Here is a 21,994-nt window from a genome sequence, read left to right on the forward strand (position 1 = left end):
AAATCTTGAGCCTGGAAAGGTAGGTCATTTGCTCCTATGCCCTGCTCTTTGAAGAGTCATCCCAGGTGGCAGCAGAGAATCTTTTAAAGCCAGAGAGAGAGATTATCTCAACCTCACAAACTTATGGGAAGAAAGATCCTTCTGTCCTAAGGCTAGGGAAACACTCCCTGATCAGTCCTGTCCCCTTAAACCAACACCAAAGTTCTCTTTTGCCAAGAAAACTCATAGAGAATACTCAGGTATCAGCTCTCAGAAAAGCAGCCTTTATAAGGGGCCCAGAAGTTGCCTGGTAAGAGCCATTTTCCCAAAAGAGAATCAAACTCCTAGGAGAGAACTCTACGCACCTGTGTCCCACTAACCCTTTGTGCCCTGAAAAACAGACCATGAAGGGCAATTTCTGTGCAGTCTAGCTTCACTCTTACTGCACCAAAGAAAAATCCTGGAGATTCCAGGGGTCTAGTCTCATTCAAGAGCTTTCTGACCCCTGAACAGCTAGCTGTAAAGTTTATAAAGGAAAGCTTTGCACAGGGTAAAAGTAAGAGAGAAGCAGCATTTAATGGATCACCCATGAGTTTGCTCACCAGGCATTTGCCAGTGTCACAGAAATCATGACATTGAACCAGGTAGGAAAGGAGTTGCTGAATAAATACATTCACTGAGGCTAGTGCAATAGTATTTGGTTCAGAGTCCATGACTGTCCCTGGGCATTAAGAATATCTTGGGAGTGTTGCTAACTTGTACACACGCATACAAAATGATAACTTAAAAGAAAGTGATTCAGCAAACAAGCATATGAAAAGATGTTCTGCATCATATATGTCATCAGGGCAATGCAAATTAAAACAATAATGACTTTAGAATGGCCAAAATCCAGAACATTGACAACACTGCCAAATCCTGGCAAGGAAGTGGAGCAACAAGAACTCCCATTCATTGCTGGTGGAAATGCAAAATGGTACAGACACCTAAGAAGACAGTCTGGAAGTTTCTTATAAAACTAAACATATTCTTACCATACAATCCAGCAATTGCATTCCTTATATACATACCCAAAGGAGTTGAAAACATATCTACACAAAAAATGCACACGGATATTTACAGTAGCTTTTATTCATAATTGTCAGAATTTGGGAGCAACCAGGATGTCCTTGAGTAGGTGCGGATAAATAAAGTATGATATAACCACAAAATGGAATATTTTCAGTACTAAAAAGAAATTAGTTATTAAGCCATGAAAAGTCAGGAAGTAAACCTAAATGCATATTATTAAGTGAAAGAAGCCAGTCAGAAAAGGCAACATACTGTATAATTCCAACTATGTAACATTCTGGAAAAGGCAAACTATGCAGACAGTAAAATGATCAGTGGCTTGCCTGGGGCTAGGGAAGAGTCCTTGAGGAATTAATAGGCAGCACATTAAGGATTTTTAGGGCAATGAAAATACTCCATGTGATACTATATAATGGTGAATACACGGTCATTATAAATTTGTCCAAACCCATGGAATGCACAACACCAAGAGTGAACCCTAATGTAAACTATGGACTTCAAGTGATAATGATGTGTCAGTGAAGGTTCATCAATTGTGAGAAATGAAACACTCTGGTAGGGGATGTTGGTAATGGTGGGAGGCTATGGATATGTGGGCACAGGCGATATATGGGAAATCTCTGTCCCTTCCACTCAATTTGCTGTGAACCTAAACTTCTTTGAAGAACTGTGTGTTATACACAACTGATAAATTATTGAACACTACATCTGAAACTAATGATGTACTATACATTGGTTAACTGAATTTAAGTTAAAAAAAATTTTTAAAAAGAATAGTCTAGGGGCACCTGGGTGGCTCAGTCATTAAGCATCTGCCTTCAGCTCAGGTCATGATCCCAGGGTCCTGGGATTGAGCCCCGCATTGGGCTCCCTGTTCAGTGGGAAGCCTGCTTCTCTCTCTCCCACTCCCCTTGCTTCTGTTCCCTCTCTCGCTGTGTCTCTCTCTGTCAAATAAATAAATAAAATCTTTAAAAAAAAATGGTCTAGTAAAAACAAAAAACAAAAAGCAACTAAAAAAGAACACAAAATCTTGTGAGTCCCTTGTATGTCCCTTGCAATCTTACAAAGGCACTAGGGTGCTCTGATAACTGGTCTAAAACTGACACTAATACATTCAGCTCTGTGGTGGAGACATTAACCATGTTTGGCAGACAGCTTCTGTTAAAAATGTGGATACTCATAAGTAGCCTCCAACCTTTGGCCATTAATATAACCTTACACAATTACTGGCAAATTGAGAGGGTTGGTAGTTTCAAGAACAGTAACTAATTAAACATACTTCTTGGCATTAAAAAGCTATGCGCCAAGAGGACATTGCCTTGCAAAGATCTGCTATACAGAAAAAGAGAATGATTTATTGTGATTAGCATTGCTGCAGAGGCCTTAATTATCCTGTTTAATTTTTTTTTTCTTCTGTCACAAGATTCTAGATCCCCAGGAAAGTCTGGAAAGACACAGTTCATTCCAGGAGTTCGTCCAAAACCTGATAAAGTATGCTATCCATTTAGGATCTTTGGGACTAATAGAAAAATAGTCTTCCCACAGAAAGCACTTCAACAGATGGGGTAGACATTTTCACAGCCCTGGGTAAGGTTGCCATGAAACGACTGAGACTCAGGGGAAGAAAATGCACAATTCAAACAGATGTTTCCAAGATACAGAAGCAAAGGGGGATGCCCAGGCAATTACAGGGATATGCATGTGAAAACCTTGCTAGCCATGCTAAGCATTCCAATCTAAAGAGCACTGGTCCATGAGCAGGGCTGCAGGAGATGGTATATTGTTAGGAGAACATCTGGTTCTTTTCCAGTGCAAACTGAGGGATTTAAACCATTCAATAACCCAAGTTTAATGATTAGTGGACACACAAACAAAGGGCATAATAACCAATGTTCATTCTGTTGACAGAGTGTCTCTTCTAACTGGCCTGTCCCAGGGCTTGAATATTTTGAATACCTTCTCTGCACTCACCTATCCATTTAGAGTTAACAAGCATTGGTTAAAATCAAAGTATTTAGAACCAGCCCAGGCTCCAAAGCTCAGCTCTGTCACCAAAAGTGTGACCTTGGGCCAATTATGTAACCACTTCACTTGCATTTCTTCATTTTTACATGGGGAAAATAATTATATCTGCCTCATAGATGTACTTTTCATAATAAACTAAGTGACCCAGTATCAATCCACAGAAAAGTCAGCACAATACACTTTGTACTCATTCATAATAGGTTATTAACAACTGTTAATATTTATTGTTATTGCTTGCCATTACAATTATTTTTTTCATTAAGATAGCAATCTTAATAAATTATTGTTTAGTGACTGACATGTATCAGATACTATGCTCCAGATATCAAGAAGAAAAGGTATAGTCTCTACCCACAAGAAGATCACGTTTCTGACAGGTAAGAGAGCCACCATAGTAAAACAAATCTGATTAGGGCATCACCCTGCTTCCAATCCTTTGGCTTCTCAGTTCCCTGAGGAATCTGCTTTGCAGCCCTTTTGGCTCTAACCTAAAAGCACTGTCTTTCCACTCTCTCTGCTTAACCCTGTTGAATTTATCTTCAACTCCCTAAATGAAGGAAGGGAAAACTAAAGGGGGGGAAATCAGAGGGGGAGACGAACCATAGAGACTCTGGACTCCAGGAAACAAACTGAGGGTGTCGGGGGGTGGGGGAATGGGTTAGCCCAGTGACGGGTATTAAGAAGGGCACGTGTTGCAATGAGCACTGGGTGTTATCCACAATGAATCATGGAACACCACATCAAAAACTAATGATGTGACTAACATAATAAAAAAAAAAAGATTTTATTTTTTACTGACATAAAGCTTACATTATATTAAAATTAAAATAACTTGTTCTAAGATTTTATGATTTGAAAATTAAAGATAAATTAATGGAAGCTGAATATTGTGGAGTGTTTTATTTTCCTCTGTTTTTGTTTTGTTTTGTGTTTGTGTTTGTTTTTTAGCTCTCTTGCGTTACAGTTCCCCCATAGTATGTTCAGGGTGCCTATGGAATAAAACACCACAGCTGCTGCCCATGCCCGCAACATTTCCCTAACCTTTATCAGCTCCTCACCCTACCCTCTATGTTACTATTCTCATCCCTAACTCCCTTCAGGAGGTCCTTATTTCCTCAGATCTCACTTTAGCAATTATATTTGGCGAGCCTCCCTTGACCATATAGGTCAAGGTCTCAACATCCATTTGATCTACATCGGTGCTTCTCAAACTTGAATGTCACATAAGTCCCTTAGGTATCTTGCAAAAATGCAGATGATGACTCAGTATATCTGATAGTCTACATTTCTCACAAGCTTCCATGTGATGCCAATACTATTGGTTTTTTAGTAGCAGAAATCTTTTTAAAAAAAAAGATTTTATTTATTTATTTGAGAGAGAGAGAGAATGAGAGATAGAGAGCACGAGAGGGAAGAGGGTCAGAGGGAGAAGCAGACTCCCTGCCGAACAGGGAGCCCGATGCGGGACTCGATCCCAGGACTCCAGGATCATGACCTGAGCCGAAGGCAGTCGCTTAAACAACTGAGCCACCCAGGAGCCCTAGTAGCAGAAATCTACTAATTTTCCTCCTTTAAAGTAACTATAACACAGTACTGTAATTTCCCACATACTTAATTTTATCCTCCACTAAACTCTGTAACATCTGGGGCAATATCCATTGTGTTCACTGTTATTACACCCTCAAATCTTACTCAGTAACAGATGTATAGTATGCATACAATATTTTTGTAATGATAAATGAATGCATGAATAATGTTGATGGAAGCATGTATAAGACATGGGGAGAGCAGAGAGGAATGGGATAAATAGGAATAATAGGAATAGCCAGAAGGAGATGATAAAGAGAGGAAAGGAAGAGCTACATTTCTTTATCCACTAAAATTGAGTGGTTAATTTTGGCCAAATGAATAGGGTAGAACTACTGGTAATTCAACATGACTGAATCCAGGAGAAGAGAAAGAGACTGTCACCAGACCCTGGAGGGCCAGTAGGAGTTGCAGGACCTTAGTTATTTTTTGTAAATAGCAAATAGATTGTTTCTAAACACAGTTACTGAGGCAGGAACCAGGTTTTGTTGTTATTGTTATTCTTTGCTTGCTTTTAGGTTTGCTTCTACAATTTGGATATATTAACCCTCGATTATCTGATTTGCCTCTTGCTCCTGTCTCAGACTGTTTCTTTCAGAATCTACACTATTTACTCCCTTAGAAAACTCTCAGTCCTGAATTCTGTTTTCCCATTTCCTGATTCAAGATGACTATCCACATCAGCTGCTCCCTGTGTGAATTTTAAAGGTCTTAGCCTATGACCAGAAAAAATATTTATTTCTGTGTCATTGAGAATTTTTGTTACCTACATGTTTTACTACTGTGGATAATACTGCAATAAATGTTCCTCTATATAAAATGTGGCCTGTATCTCTATTTTTTTCCTCTGGATAAATTTCTAGAAATAGAACATAATGGACCTTTTAAGCCAACAAGATACTGGAAAATACACTTTCAGGAAGTTCATACAAATACTGTAAAACAGGGCTTAGTCCATGATAACACAGCAACATAACACTGTGTATTATAAGTTTCTTAAAAATTTGCTAATTTGGGGGCACCTGGGTGGCTCAGTCAGTTAGGTGTCTGCCTTCAGCTCCGGTCATGATCTCAGGGTCCTGGGATCAGGCCCATGTCAGGCTCCCTGCTCAGCGGGGAGCCTCCTTCTCCCTCTCACTCTCCCTCTGTGCTCTTTCTCTCTTTCTCTCAAAGAAATAAAAACTTTAAAAATTTTTGCTAATTTGACAGGCAAGGATATTTTACTGTTTACTGTAGTAAAATACTGACATTCAATAAATAACATTTATTGCAAGTCCCTATGGCACATTTTTTCTTGTTTCTAATTCTGTTCTCCCTGTTTGGGTTACGAAGTTTGGAAAACATTAATATGAAGTCCAGTAATGTCACAGACTGTGGTATGTTTCCCAGGTTCAATGGTATTGATACTGACAGATTGATAACGGCATATTCCTGTTGCTAAGTGATTTTATTGAGGGGTATTTTGCTCAGACTTTCAGAAGGTTGAATTGAATTACCAGCTACTGTTCTGCTGGGCTGGCACGAGAGTAGGGCAGTGAGAAGGACTGTAATTTGGAAGTATGAGTACAATGTGTGTCAGTGCTCTACCACTATGCACAATAGTTCCATGCGCATGCACCAAGCTCTGGCTCAGAGTATACTATAATATTATTATAACTCTATTGCTGTGAGAAAAAGTAACATTCTTTTGGCCAAGGGATAAATAAACATAATCCCCAAGAAGTTTCTGAGACTGATGGGAATGCAGTCACTGCCCTAGAATTTGCCCAGACTAGTAGAGAAAATGCTTCCAAAGGTCTCAAGAAGTCCACTGTAAGGAGCTATAACAGACCAAACTTCATATACAAAATGTAAGCATACACAGGTAACCGTGTGTTAACATCCAGGCTAGCACATAAGCATGCGCACATGCTGTCGGGTTAGAACAATTTGAATTGGAATTAGTGGTAGATGAATGAGCATGTGAAGATTATCTAGAGAATGAGTTTTAAAACCTGATAGGGTTGATGTAATGTATGGTGATTAACATAACAATAAAACAGTAAAAAAGCAAAAAAATAAAAAAATAAAACCTGATCGGGTTTCCAATAGCCCAAGCTTTAAATAGTGGTTGTGACACTTATTAACTGAGAGACCTAAGTAAGTTACTTATATTCTCTAATCCTTGGTAACTGTAATGAATCAAAGTAATAAGGGATTCTTCCATCAAATTTATTATCTTACAGTTGAGTAAGTCAGAAACTGATATGAATCTCACTGAGCTAAAATCAAGGCATCAACAGGGCTGCATTATTTTCTAGAGGGCATAAGGAAGAACAATACCCTTGCCTTTTCTCCTTCTAGAGATTGCCCACATTCCTTGGCTCATGATCTCCCTCGCTCTGCCATCTTCAAAGTTAGCAATGGTGGATCAAATCCTTCTGAGGCTGCCACCTCTCTGGTTCTCCACTTTTAAGAACTCATGTGATTAGAATGAACCCACCCAGATGATTCAGGATAATCTCATCTCAAGGTCTTCAAGGTCAATCACATCTGCAAAATCCCTTCTGCCCTGTAAACGTAACATATTCATCGGTTCCAGGTATTAGGACATGGACAACTTTGAGGGGCACTATTTTCTCTACCAAAAACACTCCATAATACCTTGGGCACAGAATGCATGATAAAGTGTTGTTGTTACATTATAAAGAATAAAGTATTTCAGGCCAAGATATTTTCTGTGGTGAAATAGACTGGGTGGTAGGGAGAGATAAGGATGGAAGCAAGGAGACTAGTTTGGAAACTACTGAAATTATCCAAGTAAGAGATAATGACACCTTGGAAAAAGGAGGTATTTTTGGAGGTGATGAAGAGTGATTACATTCCAGTAATAGTTTCAAAGATATTAGGATCTGAAGACTTATATGCAGAGTGTAAGAGACAGAAATGAAGGGTAGACTTCAAGACTCATATGCTCTAGAGTGGTCCAATAATGGTGGGACCACTGAGGATCTAAAGGGACCGTAAGTAGAGAAGATGGCAGTCTATAGCAATTTGTGGGCACTCTATTTACTGAAGACTAGAGAGAGCAATTGCCACCTCTTTTCAGATTGCATCGTTGGCCAGATCCATCACCCACATACTCAAAGTCCTTGGTACAATGTAAGATCCTCAAAATTTAAACAAAAGTGGGGAGAATCTCAAATTATTGTTGTTAGTTTCCTTCCAGTTAGTGGTCTGGGATTCAAAACATAAAATAGGTTAAATTATGAAAAAATAAATTAAAAATGTATTTTCTGCACACCTAATTGTAGACTGAGATTTTTACCTATGACATTCTCCAAGTACTTGGTTCATGCCTCTAAGAGAATATTATCATTGATTATCAGTATTGGTAATTATCAGTTAACTGTGTGTTTCTAAACTAAACCAAGAGACCGTGGACAGTAAGAACTATGTTGTACGCCCCCTTTTTTTTAATCTCCAGCAGTTAGCATGATGTTCGGAATATAGGATAGTCTTATGCAATATTTACTGGATATATGTATAGATGAGTAAATTATTTTTTTTCCTAGTTATAAGTGACAGGCTGCTAAAAAGCACAGACTAATGAAACAGGACTGCCATAAATAGTTATAGATGATAACGAGTTACTGAGTGGAATGTGATTTGCACTCACCAGAGGAGATTCCTTTTAGCAATTTGGTATAATATTTCATTTTTTAAAATACTCTTTAGAGTGACTGCTTAGGGGCATGGGATTTCTTTTTGCAGTAATAAAATTTTCTAAAAGTAGACCATGATGATGCTTGTACAACTCGGTAAATTTACTATAAACTATTGCATTGTACATTTTAAATGGGTGAATTTTATGATATATGAATTATGTCTTAAAATTATTTTTACAAAAAATCACTTCAATAAAAGGGCACAAGGACAAAAAAAAATTACATCAGCCTATAAAGCACATGACCACAATAAGTAATTACGTAATGGAACAAACAAAGACTGTATAAGGCAAAAGAAGTCTTCTGGGAACCACCATACCCCTGGAGACACAGTGAGTGACACCACCACCAGGAATGGGCCTCTCAGCTCTGTGTCTGTCTCCATTCAGGCTGGAACAAGTCTCCTCATAAGCTCGGTCCTCCCCCTGGAATCTGAAGTCTCCTCAACCTTCTCAGTCAGCCTGAGAGGGACAAGTAGAACTGCTGTACAAACTCTGTAAGTAAAACTGTTTTGTTCGATGAAAAGACTTGACTCTAGGTGAGCCAAACTTTCTTATCCACAGCAAGAATTTCCTCACAATGTTCAGAATTAGATGAGATAGTGAGATGGTGGGCTGAGGTGGACAGCAGAATTTTTAGAATTATTTATTCTCAGGAACCCTGCAGAGAAAGGGCATTTTGTCTGCCCCATGTGGGTTGCACAGTTTGTGGTTTGTTAAGCAAATGGCTTAATTAGGGTGCTATATAAGTTATCATAGTTAGTGGTTTGGTGCTTGAGAAAACCAAAGAGGTTGTCAGGAGCTGAATAACGCATTTCTAAGCCCAATTATTCTTACTAAAACTTAAAAAAAATACCAATTTTGAACACTTACTGCATGCGAGGCACTGTATTAGGTGCAGTATATAGTCTACCTATAGATGAGGAAATTTGATCAAAGAAAGTTTACACTACTTATACATGAAACCATAGTTTTGGGGAGCATAAGTGTGGGAATTTTTTTTTTTAAAAATTAGGTTTAAAATCCTAATTCTGACATTCACTAGCTGTGTGTGATTCCGAATATGTTTCATAACCTCTCTCATACTCGGTTACCAGAAAAGGGGAATCAAAGTGAATTTAGTACTACTTGCCAAATGATGTTGTAATATGAATTAAAAGAATGCTTCTCAAATGCTTAGCTCTGTAACTTTCACAGAACAAATTCCAATAAATGGTAGCTGTTGTTATGAGTAATATTTTTTATTATTGCTACAAAAATTCTCAAAACTAGTTAGTGTCTAAGCAAGGACCTGAACCCAGATCAGTCACATGTTATAGCGATGCCATTAGCAATGGCTTGGACAATATTGATAATGCTATATGGTTGTTCAGGAGTTAAAGACATAGAAGCCATAGCTCATAACAGTTCAATGAAAGAAGAGCATCACTGTGATCTGGGAGGACAGGAAAATTAATTAGGAGACTATAGCTTATATCTTCTAAGAGAAAAGGAAGGTTGTACGTGGATTGGAGAGGAGGGATTGAACAGATTCCAGGGTGATAGCAGCACAGAGTAGTTTGGGGGAATTTTAGTACCTCCCCCTGATAAATCCATTAGTCCCCCTTTATTCTTTGATATGAACGGGTAAGTCTGTTCAATTAAGGAAAGCACAATGAAGTACAGCTTCAAGCACCCACTATGAACCACATTGCTATTACTCGGCCCTCAAATAGAAAACTCTGGATTCTCCAGTTTTTGACATTTTAGAAGTAAAATCATTAAGTATTTAATGAACATTGGCATGTAGGGGATGAGAGAGAGGGAGAAGAGTGTGTGTATGTGCGTATGTGAGGGCAGTAACTCTGATTAGATGATTTGTTAGTTTGATGTCATTTACAGACAAATGAGGCATAGGAGAGAGAGTCGGGTTTGGAATGGGGGAAGGAATGAGATCCATTTGGCTCATATTGTGATTGGGGTATCTGAGGGATTATGGGTGGGAGTATGCCTCAAGGGTAGTTAGTTTATTCATTTTTTTTTCCACTGGCACTAAGCAGAGAGCTTTGACCTGTTCTTCAAACTGCTGTCCATTAGTTTTTCAAATCGCCTACTTGATCACCTCACTCTAGTTCCAGGATTCATGACTGCCTTCAAGTTTCAGCCCAGACATTTTGCCATGGCTTCAAAGATCCTGTTAACTTTTGAAATATAGAACGCAGGAGAATCTATAATTAGATTTCAGATTCACGTGTCATCTGAATATAAGTGCTATTTAAAGCTGTGGGAAAAACTAAGATATCCCAAGGAGAGTATACTGGAGAGCAAGAAAAAAACAGGGGCTTCTATGAATCGTGGGTCACTACATCAAAAACTAATGATGTATGATGGTGACTAACATAACATAATAAAATAAAATTAAAAAAAAAAAAAACAGGGGCTTCCTGAAAGAAAAGGACTCCTAAAGAATACCACAACTGAAAAGACAGAACAAAAATACTGTTCAATAAAGAAATAAAATAAAAACACAGAATAACTATCACTGAAGCTAGTGAAGGAGAAATTGCCTAAAGAAAAGACAAAGAAAAGGTGCCTAAAACTGTGAAAATTTGAGATGAGAGAGAGGAAAACAAATCTGAAGATAATTTTTGGACTTGGTATTTAGAAAGTCATTGGTGACATGAGTTGGAGAATTTCCTCAGAGTCATTAGAGAAAGAACCCAGATTATTACTGAAGGTAAAGGGATAATAAACACAGGCAGACTGTCTTTCAAATAATACGTTTTGTCATTATAAAAGATAAGGCAGGAAATTGAGGGAGAAACAGGGCTTGTCTCTTATTTCCCATACTAACAAAGCACAGGGGCCAATTAAGAAAGATGGTCAATATATCTTAGTTGAACTGAATGTCATGTTGACAACATCTACATAAATGTGTGGGAAGCTTTCATTAATGGTTTGGGGTATAACTTGAGAATTGAAGCTGCGGAAAGGGAGCCACTGGTACTATCTAAGATACTAAAGAAGGAAAGGAATTTTGTTAGGGTTAAGGGAACAAATGAAGAATGATTTGTTTAGTTATTCATAAAATATTTGGAAATGCCTAGCTCTTGATGTTCTGCAACTAAAATTGAAGTTCCCTCTCCTTTCCATGGAATGCAAGATGTTCATGTCCTGGCCCGGCTGATTTCTCTTGCTCAGCTCCCACATCACCCAGCATCATATTTAAGGCTCCAGCATTTTAATTTTCTTGTAAGTTGTCCAACCAACCCTGTTATTACTTCATTTGGTTTCTGCTTATGTTTTTATCTATGTCAAGAACACCCTTTTCCTGCTTTTAATCCTTGTAAACTCACATCCACCCATCAAAATATTACACAGTTCTAATTCATCTACTCAGTTAAGAGTTCTTGGAACTAATTCTTCTTGACACACACAGACACATTCATGTATACACACACTCAGAATCTGTCGCTCCAAACTATCCTGTCTTATCACTTAGAAATACCTCATCCAACGCACTCTACAGCTAGAGGTATTTGTCTCTGAATCCTCTTATATGCAGTGTGCCTGGCATGCAGTAGTTGTTCCTCAAACTGGTAATTTTTCATTTTCATAGGAGTCACTGCGCTCTTATTAAAGATACAGTTTTCAGCCTTAAAAAGATGAGGTGTTGACAACCTCTCTGGTTTTCTCAGGCACCAAAGCACTGTCATTTTATCTGCTTCATATCCTTAGTGCTGACACAATACCCAGTGAGCTCCCAGTTTGATACTGAAATGAACTAAGCGTTGGTGATGGGTGATCAAGAGCTTAGATGGAGTTAGTGGCTATGAAAACCAATAAGGAATCTTCTGTGTTTGCACCCAGCATGGATGAGGAGAGGGTACGGGAAGACACAGTTGTAGAGCAATGGAAAGGAAGGAATTTTAGGGAGTTCTCTTCTGCCAGACTCAATTCAGATCAGTTCAGCCTACACATTATGTTTTTCTTCTGATCCCTCAACAAGAAAGGGAAGGGGAAAAAACTGACAAGAATGAAAATGTGTAATGAATAAATTGTTTAAATTAATAAAATAATGTAAAGGGAGCCATGAAGAAATTAGGATGAAAGAGAAATTGTTCCAATAGCAATTAAAAAAAAAAAAGATCTCTTATAAAATTTCCTAGCACTCCGTAACAAAAGTTACAACTCAATCATTGCATGTCATAGCGACAAGCATCATGAAAATCTTCATAATAGCTAGACATAAGTGACAGATATGGAGGCACTCTGCAACCCCATAACCCTTTTTTGTCATTCACCACTGTACCCTAGATGTTGAAGTTATTTATAAACAGTGCTATTCTTTCTCCCTCACTTGATTTTAAACTCTTTAAGAGTTCATTCTGGCTCAACACTTTCACATATGCTATTCTAGTAGCCTTGGAATACTTCATTTCTATTTACACAAAACATAGCAATCTTTCAAGCACTGATTTTCCTAAGAAGACTTCTCCAGATACCCTAAGCCTTTTACACACAATTGAACTGTGTGTGCAATTATGAACTTTTTCATAATTAGTCTAGCTCCCATGGACCCCAGGAAGTTGTTAACCTCAAAGGTTGAGACCCAGGTTCTGGAAATTAATAGTAAATAAACAGGTCAAAGACTTGTGGAACGTGAGAGGTGAACCCCCTTTTTTTAAATTATCATAAGTACTATTCATTTAAAAAGTAGAGTTTTAGTTTGCCTTTCTGATCAATATGTATTTTTAAAAACTATAATTACTAAAAATGTTTTCAGAAATCAATATATTTATGAAAAGCGCTAACAGAACTTGTTAAACATCAAATTTGTAAAACTTGTTAACTTTCAAACTTTCATAATTAACTGAAATGCATGCCAGTTGAGCAAGTCTGTATCCAATTCATTTCAGCATAATGTCAGTTGTATTCATGACACTCAATAAACAGGCACCAGAAGCAGTGCCAAAAAGAAAATGCTCCCTTTCTTAATGAATGTTTCCTTTCTGTCAACTCTTATTCCCATTAGGAGGTTTGATCATACATTTCTAACAGTAATTTCATTGGTTCCCTGAGGACATTCTTACGACTCTGAACTGTAGAGTCTAAAGTTATAGTTTACTTACTGGGTCAATTCATGTAACTTAGCACTTCTTTTTCCTCTAATTTTTCATTGATTTCAATTAAATATTTCCCAATTTTTTTAAACTAAGATTTCTTTAGGGAATCCTTGAGGTACTTTATCTGGGTGAACGTGAGTGATCTGGAAAACTTTTAGGCTCCCCTGAGGAACAGTTACCTTACTGACTGAACCCTTTCCAGTCACAGCCCTAATGTCTGCTTTCCCAAGACTCCCCTTTCAACTCATACATACCCATCTGAAGAGCCTGAAATTCTGTACTCACTGAAAAATGAAAAGTAATGTTCACAGTAAAGGTATATCTTTCCCTCCAAGGCAAAACAGTAAAATTCTATTAAATATCTCCTAAAAAGGATGTCTTAACAAAATGGAGAACAACCAGTCTTCAGGCAGATGAAGAGAGAACTCTATCTGTATAAGGCAGCATGCTATATCATATGGGGGGAGGGGACAGAGGCCTCTAAGGTGGTAGGTCTGTGTTCTAACTCCACTTCCCAAATGAGACACCAGACGCTACACTGCAGGTGTCACTTTCAAGGTTAGATACCATAGACAATCTGCACATGACTGCACTGCTGCCTAAGCCATCTATTAGCGTGTCATATGTGTTTTGTATCATAAGTATCTCTCTCAATATTTTCTGGCTTCCCAAATTGTCTATAAGCTTCTCTGCTTTCTACACTTGAGGCCAATGTAGTATTGCTGCTCCACAGTCCCAGTCTACTTTTCTCTGATGCCAACTATATGGAAAAACTAACCTGCTACCTCTTTATCACAATTTGAAAATCCAGAAAAGGTGAAATATAATTGACCAATCTTGAGTAAAGTGACTTCCCTTCATCCAGTCATCTCTGGCTGGAGAAATGGAAGGAAAGGTCACATAGTATGAACGTAGCTACCAGCAAAGGGTCCCAGGAAAGAAAAATGATGGGCTGAGGTACATATAAGAAAAAGAATGGTACCTACTACAGCAGTTGAAATCTTAATGATTCCTTTATCAATTTCAATGAGAAATTCATTTTTACATAGTATATAAATATTTGTCTTCAGTTAGTTTTTGGTTGAATAAAATTATTTGTAATTGGATTAATACAAAAAAATGCAGTTTTGTTGTTGTTCCAGAGTTTCATCTTGGAACTCTGTATTTTTAATCCAGCATTTCAAACTTCGGGAATACCACATCTACTTCCACCATTTTCCTGTGAACTGGTGTTCCCGGGCTGGAAGCCTTCCACACCTGGATCTCCATTCCCTTCTGCTTTCTCTACATAACCGCCCTCTCGGGAAACAGCCTGATCCTCTTTGCCATTGTCACCCAGCCCAGCCTCCACGAACCCGTGTATTATTTCCTCTCCATGCTGTCCACCACTGACCTCAGCCTGTCCGTATCCACCCTAGTTACCATGTTGGGTATATTCTGGGTATATTCTGGTTCGACGTCAGGGAAATCAGCTTTAATGCCTGCTTGTCACAGATGTTCCTTATTAAACTCTTCACTATCATGGAATCCTCAGTGCTGTTGGCCATGGCCTTTGATCGTTTTGTGGCCATCTCTAATCCACTCAGGTATGCCACCATTTTAACTGATTCCAGAATAGCTCAAATTGGAGGGGCAATTGTCATCAGGGGGACACTAAGGCTGACACCAAGGGTTGCACTTCTTTTTAAAAGACTGTCCTTCTGCCACAGCCACGTGCTCCACCACTCCTACTACTTCCCCCCTGATGTAATGAAGCTCTCGTGTACAGACAGCAGGATCAGCAATGCAGTTGGGTTGACTGCCATGATCTCTACTGTTGGGGTGGACTCAATCCTCATCCTCCTTTCTTACATTTTGATTATTAAGACTGTCCTCAGCATTGCATCCCCAGAAGAGAGGAAGAAAGCCTTCAGCACATGTATCTCCCATACTGGGGCTGTTGCTATTTTCTACTTTCCATTGATCAGTCTGTCCTTTGTTCACAGATTTGGGAAACGAGCCCCAGCCTATGTTCATACAATGATTGCTAACACGTACCTCCTGATCTCTCCTGTAATGAACCCCATCATCTACAGTGTGAAGACCAGATATGCAGAGCTGTGATAAAAATTCTCCATTCCAAAGATACATAGAATCACAGAATTCTAGAGATGGCCTACATTGTCAATTTAAAACAAAACTGGTGATCATGAAACAAAAATTTAAAATTAAAGCTGGAATATATTTAGAACATCAACTAGCTTGACCCTTTATTTTACAGATGAGGAGACAGAGACATAAGAATAGAAGTAATGAACAGTGTAAAGTGTAAAGTCCTAAATCTATCATTTCACCCGTCACTGTTCATTCTGAACTGTTGTTTATCCTGCCAACAAACTGTAAGGGCCCCATTTCTCTTGGACACAGAGGTCAAGTGAGCTGGCCTCCCTCCAGGGAAGTTTCCTTAGCATTACCCATACTTTTCAGCCTGACTTGTTTAGATTTCTGAATCTCTCTCCCTAAGCTACCCATGACAGATACATAGATGGTTGGATGGATACAAGACATAAGCTATCTTTTATCTCACTGAAGGATGCAATTATATGCCTATTAAAAGGGCTTCTCATTCTCTGATAGCAGCTTGTGGCCGAATTTGGGATCTCACATTTGTCTCACATAAAGCTATTATGTCTTTGCATAAGATCTGAGGATAGGGAGAAGAGCAAATAGTGGTCAGAGGTGTGAATTCTGTGACCTTTGAATCTTGGATTTGTTCTTCCTTGCTTATCCATGATGGGGATAATCCAAGTCAAATCTTTTAGTTCCTATTTTATCACACTATATTTTAAGACTGCTGGTCTCCAAACCCTCTCCCCTAAAACCAAATGAAAGAGAATCTCCCAGCTGCAGTATGGACCCAGATGAGGAGTGAAGAAGAATCCTGGGGAGATGAACAGTTTTACATAACTACCACCGATGAAGACACCTGCAGAGTTAATTCCCAAGATTCAGAGGTCCTTCTTCTTAAAGCCAAGCCTTTAGCTCTTTAGAAACAATTAGCTCTAAAGACCAGGGTACCTAAGGAGCCTAGAAGAGAAAGTGTTTGATGAGGTCAGATCCTAGGTGTTTGGGTGGCAGGGCAGGGGCAGAGGAATGCTGGGCTTCCAAAAACGAAAAGCTTTCCCTAACATGAATGGCTTGTTGGCAGAGTTTCCAGGAAAGACAAGCTCTGGGAGTATCAAGACTCGACCCAAGTTCTCCTTGGGGAAAGGACTGTGGCCTGGAGGCAGCTTTCAGGTGTGGAGAAACACATCAGCCATGAGCAAAGAGAAAAGCCTTCACAAGGGACCATGCCAGGCAGCTAGGATCCGCTGGAAGCCACACACCCTGCCAGCACCTTCCTCTCTAGATAAGTCACTGGAGGGAGCCACTCCCTTTCATTTGATGACCTCCAAAGGCATTTCTTTTTTTTACTTAACAGATTGACTTGTGGTCTTTTTTTCTTAGGTTTTTTTCTCATCTTTTAAAAACTGCCATTTTTGTGTTTCTTTTTCCCCTTGCTGACCTTAGACCTGGGGATCCAGAATCCTGAAAATTTGAAGGAAAAAAAAAATTCCCTATCCCCACTGGCTTCATATACCCATTATTCCCTTCTCTGTCTAATTCCTACTCATGTTTGAAGACTGAACAAAAGGCTTATCTTTGCCAGGAAGGTTCCCCTGATCATGCCTCTCCCCCTCCCATGCATTAAATGCACACCTTAAGCTAACACTTATTCCAAAACTCTAATAATTGGGTTACTTGTCTATCTTCCACGATAGGTAGGGCATCTGAAGGTCAAAAGATGTGTCTCTCATCTCTGTATCATGAGCATCTAGCAAATAGCCTTGTACATAGTAGGTCATATAAGTAGATGCTTATAAAATGAATGAATAATTGAAGGAAAGAAAAGAAAAGAGAACATACCTGGAAAGGGTTCTCAGTAGGGTATCTGTTAACACCTATCTGAGAAAAGGACAACCCAATATCCAGGTAATGAAGGTGTGGGCCAGAAGGAGTCCAAAGGAATTTGGAAAGGATACATTTTGGGATAAGCATTGTTTTCCCCAGGTTCCGTTTTTAAAATGTAAATGGGAGGTGCCTGAGTGGCTCGGTCAGTTGGGCATTCCAGTCTTTGTTTCAGCTCAGGTAATGATCTTGGGGTCCTGGGATCAAACCCCATGTTGGGCTCCGCACTCAGCGCTGAGTCTGCTTATCCCTCTCCCTCTGCTCCTCCCTCCACTTGTGCTTGCTCTCTCTAATAAAGTAAATAAATAAATAAAAAATTTTAATGTAAATGGACCTTGAGAGGGGCAATTGATAAATGAGTTTGAACTATCCTCTTTCCCTTTGGAAGAGGGCTTCAGAGCTTATGAAAGAGCCTAAAGGGCTTGGAAGAGTGAGAAGGGAGAGTACGAGAGGGAGAGCTAAGGTGCATTCAGTTCCCAGGTTTCCAGGGTTGGCCTCTCTGATTGTGCTCCATGTCCTAGCAGGCTAGCAGGCTGCCAGGGTGACCTCACCCTCTCCAGCACCCCCTTCTTGATGCCAGCTATGAGTTCCTGCAACTTCACACATACAACCTTTGTACTTATTGGTATCCCAGGATTAGAAGCAGCCCATTTTTGGATCGGCTTCCCCCTGCTTTCAATGTATGCCGTGGCAGTGTTTGGAAACTGCATCGTGGTCTTCATCATAAGGACAGAGCGCAGCCTACATGCTCCCATGTACCTCTTTCTCTGCATGCTGGCAGCCATTGACCTGGCCTTGTCCACATCCACCATGCCCAAGATCCTCGCCCTCTTCTGGTTTGATTCCCGGGAGATTACCTTTGATGCCTGCATTACCCAGATGTTTTTTATTCATGCTCTCTCAGCTATTGAGTCCACTATCCTGCTGGCCATGGCCTTTGACCGTTATATAGCCATCTGCCACCCACTGCGCCATGCAGCAGTGCTCAACAATACAGTAACAGCCCAGATTGGCGTGGTGGCTGTGGTCCGTGGATCCCTCTTCTTTATCCCACTGCCTCTGCTCATCAAGCGGCTGGCCTTCTGCCACTCCAATGTGCTCTCACACTCCTACTGTGTGCACCAGGATATGATGAAGCTGGCCTATGCAGACACGTTGCCCAATGTGATCTATGGTCTTACTGCCATTCTGTTGGTTATGGGTGTGGATGTCCTCTTCATCTCCTTGTCCTATTTTCTGATTATACGAACAGTTCTACAACTGCCTTCCAAGTCAGAGCGGGCCAAGGCTTTTGGAACCTGTGTGTCACACATCGGTGTGGTGTTAGCCTTCTATGTTCCTCTCATTGGCCTCTCAGTGGTACACCGTTTTGGAAACAGCCTTGATCCCATTGTACATGTTCTCATGGGTGATGTTTATCTACTTCTGCCTCCTGTGATCAATCCCATCATCTACGGTGCCAAGACCAAACAGATCAGAACTCGGGTGCTAGCTATGTTCAAGATCAGCTATGACAAGGACCCTCAGGCTGTGGAGAACAGGTGATCCTTACCACTCCACTCTCCGTTATTTTTAATGGCGTGACATAAGGATTTCCTAATGCTAGCTTAATTCTAGTTGCCTATAAGCGTATCGATGATTTTCTCAGCTGTGGCCTCCGAATTCTGCCTCTGCTTGGGGTGAAAGTTTGGAGGCCACCATTATTTCCTTCCATAGGTCAAAATGTTATTGATATTATTATTGTACCAAAAGTTTAAATTAGAAAAACCACCAATATCCCAATATGTAGTAAAAAAACATAGAGAAGAGTGACAAAAAATACAACTGGCTTTTTAACAAGGGGAAAATTATTCTACCTGACTAGTAATCTGAGAAATCATATATTAAAACAATAATTAGGCAGCATTTTTGTCTATTAAATTAGCAGTTTTTATTAATGAAAATTCACAATGTTGAAATATAAATTCATGACCATCAAAGGTGATGGTATAATTGGCATATGTAGCAAGAAATTTTAAAGGTTCTATGCTTTAATGCTATATTCTCACTTTTGGAAATCTATCCTAACAAAATATCCCTAAGTGCAGAAAGCAGGTTTTTCATAAAATATATTGGTTACACAATTATTTAGAGAAATCATATTAAAAATACTAGGATATAATATATAAAAGTAAGGAATAGTAAACTCAAGTATGGTCCATTTATTTAATGGAATATTATGTGGAATAATCTATATAAAAGGAATATTGTGTGACTTTTAAAGAACCTGCTATAAAATGAAACATGCATATAATGTTAAAAAATAAACAATAAGGACACATGATTGAAACTAACTTGAAAAGCACCTCTGCCTTGAAGGAAATGTGCTCAAATTAATAGTGACTCATTTTTGTTTTTACTTTCTAAATGTCTTTATTATGGAGATCTTGTTTAGCTGATGTGCAACTTTCAAAATGAAGAAAATGAAACTGACAATTTACATAAAACAAAGCTTGTCACAGACCTCACTGTTGGTTTACTATGCATTATCTGGGAATTTATCTAAGCTCTACACAGTAATGCCAATGAACATGTCTTGAGTGCTTATCATGTTCTAGGCACTATGCTAAGTGCTTTAGTGGTTTTATCTGATTTTCACAACTTTTTGGAGTAAGTACCATTTTTGCCTCCCATTACAAGTGAGAGAAATGAGACTTTCATTAACAAGATAACTAAGCCACACAGTTTGTGGGTGCTGTGCCAAGATTTGAAACTGAATTTGATAACCAAACACAGTTACTTAATTTCCATGTTATATTGCTTCCTTTTTAACATCTGCCATTTATTTCCTCAGCCTGTGCAAATCCTGTTTTCTCTCTGCTGTGTGCCTTATAAGATGAATGTATTTGTGTTGAGACATAACCCTGCCCTCATGAGTAACAAATCCAGAATACTGTTCAGGTTTTATAGCCACCTTTCATGTTCCACAGCCTGCTTCTTCCCAGATTAAGAATATTTTTGTCTATTTATCTCTTATATATTCTCAATCATATTTCCCTTTTTTAAGTATATTCTGTACCTGTCAAATATTTTGAATGTCTGGTTTTTAATTCAGGTATAAGATATAATAAAATTTTATTTTAAATTTTGCTAAGTGTTATACATACTGCTTTTATACTTATAGAATCCTATAAACTCAGATTTGAAGATACAGGAGATTCCCTAGTCTACTTTCCCACCCCAGGTACTGTTTGCACAACTGTAAAGATGCTGAATGCATCAAGGTGGGATATTTCCATTGTATGGTTGAAATCAGATTTCATGAGAAGCTGAAATCTGACTTCAATCATCGGGTTCCCTTAGAAGCTTCACTGAACAAATCTTGGGTGGGGGACTTGGGTGGATAAACTATGGGGGAGACTCCAACCTGTGGGCTCTTTCTTAGGAGAAGGAACCTCAGACACTCAACCTCTCTCCTGCAGAAGGGCCTTCGCAGTATATGTATCTGTAAGCATCCAATTGTGATTCCTTGCTCAAAGGTAGTAAAGTGGCCTCCAAAGTCATGCAGCTAATCAACGCAGATAGAATAGGCTGAATGAAAGAGAGAGGATGGAGGAAATGGGTGACTTCCCTAAAGAAACAAAGAGATGTCCATGCTCTATAAAAGTAGAGATTCAGGTATCAGGACTTACCCCAAATAATTTTTATTTTTTTATTAGATTGAGCCTCAGTAAGTCTCTCCCTATAACCTCCATCCTCTTCTATCTTCCTGTGCATTACTCAACCTTAAATCATACCCTCCTGCCTACCCCCATATGCCTAAGAGCATAGCCAGATCGACAGTTTAATAAAGCATGCATGTTTTGCTTTTAAATCTCTCACAGTATCCCAGTGCAGCCCAACTTATTCATATTCTATTGCCATCTCCCCCACCCTTCCCTCTGCCCTAAGATTTTCATTTTTTTCTTTTAAACACTGCTTTCGTTTTTTTAAGTTTTTATTTAAATTCCAGTTAGTTAACATACAGTGTAATATCGGTTTCAGGCATACAATACAGTGATTCAGCACTTCCATACAACACCCAGTGCTCATCGCAAGTGCCCTCCTTAGTCCCCATCACCTGTTTCACCCATTCCCCCACCCACCTCTCCTCTGGTAACCATTAGTTTGTTCTCTATACTTAAGAGTCTGTTTCTTGGCTTGTCTCTCCCTCTTCCTTTGCTCATTTTTTTTGTTTCTTAAATTCCACATATGAGTGAAATCGTATGGTATTTGTCTTTCTCTGACTGACTTATGCTAAGCGAAATAAGATTTTCATTTTTTTAAAAGTAGTTCAGGGACACCTAGGTGGCTAGATCAGTGAAGCATACGACTCTTGGTTTCAGCTCAGGTCATGATCTCGGGGTCCTGGGATCAAGCCCAGCATATAGTCTGCTTGTCCCTCTCCCTCCCCCTCTGTTCCTCCTCTCTCTCTCTCTTTCTCTCATAAATAAATACTTTTTAAAAAGTAGTTCAAAGACTTGTTTGCCAATATTCATAGCAACACTATATTCGC

At 39.1% G+C, this 21,994-nt stretch overlaps 1 protein-coding gene and 1 pseudogene across 1 annotated transcript; both read left to right on the forward strand.

Annotated features, from left to right (window-relative positions):
* Positions 1-9,986: 9,986 nt before the first annotated feature.
* On the forward strand, positions 9,987-15,605 carry LOC114218618 (olfactory receptor OR51C1-like; annotated as a pseudogene).
* Positions 15,606-17,030: 1,425 nt separating this feature from the next.
* On the forward strand, positions 17,031-19,005 carry LOC114218720 (olfactory receptor 51E2). The gene is made up of 2 exons (XM_088017793.1): positions 17,031-17,046; positions 18,029-19,005. Exon 2 carries the CDS (start codon positions 18,034-18,036, stop codon positions 19,003-19,005), a length of 972 nt encoding a protein of 323 aa, XP_087873919.1. The 5' UTR covers positions 17,031-17,046; positions 18,029-18,033.
* The last annotated feature ends 2,989 nt before the right edge of the window (positions 19,006-21,994 follow it).

Source organism: Eumetopias jubatus, unplaced genomic scaffold (assembly GCF_037043125.1).
Source record: "Eumetopias jubatus isolate StellerSeaLion01/CBP00866 unplaced genomic scaffold, mEumJub1_p1.0 scaffold_13, whole genome shotgun sequence".
Classification (NCBI taxonomy): Eukaryota; Metazoa; Chordata; class Mammalia; order Carnivora; family Otariidae; genus Eumetopias; species Eumetopias jubatus.

Coding starts and splice junctions, on each gene's coding strand:
- LOC114218720 (XM_088017793.1), top strand. CDS start 18,034: ATGCCAGCTATGAGTTCCTGCAACTTCACACATACAACCTTTGTACTT.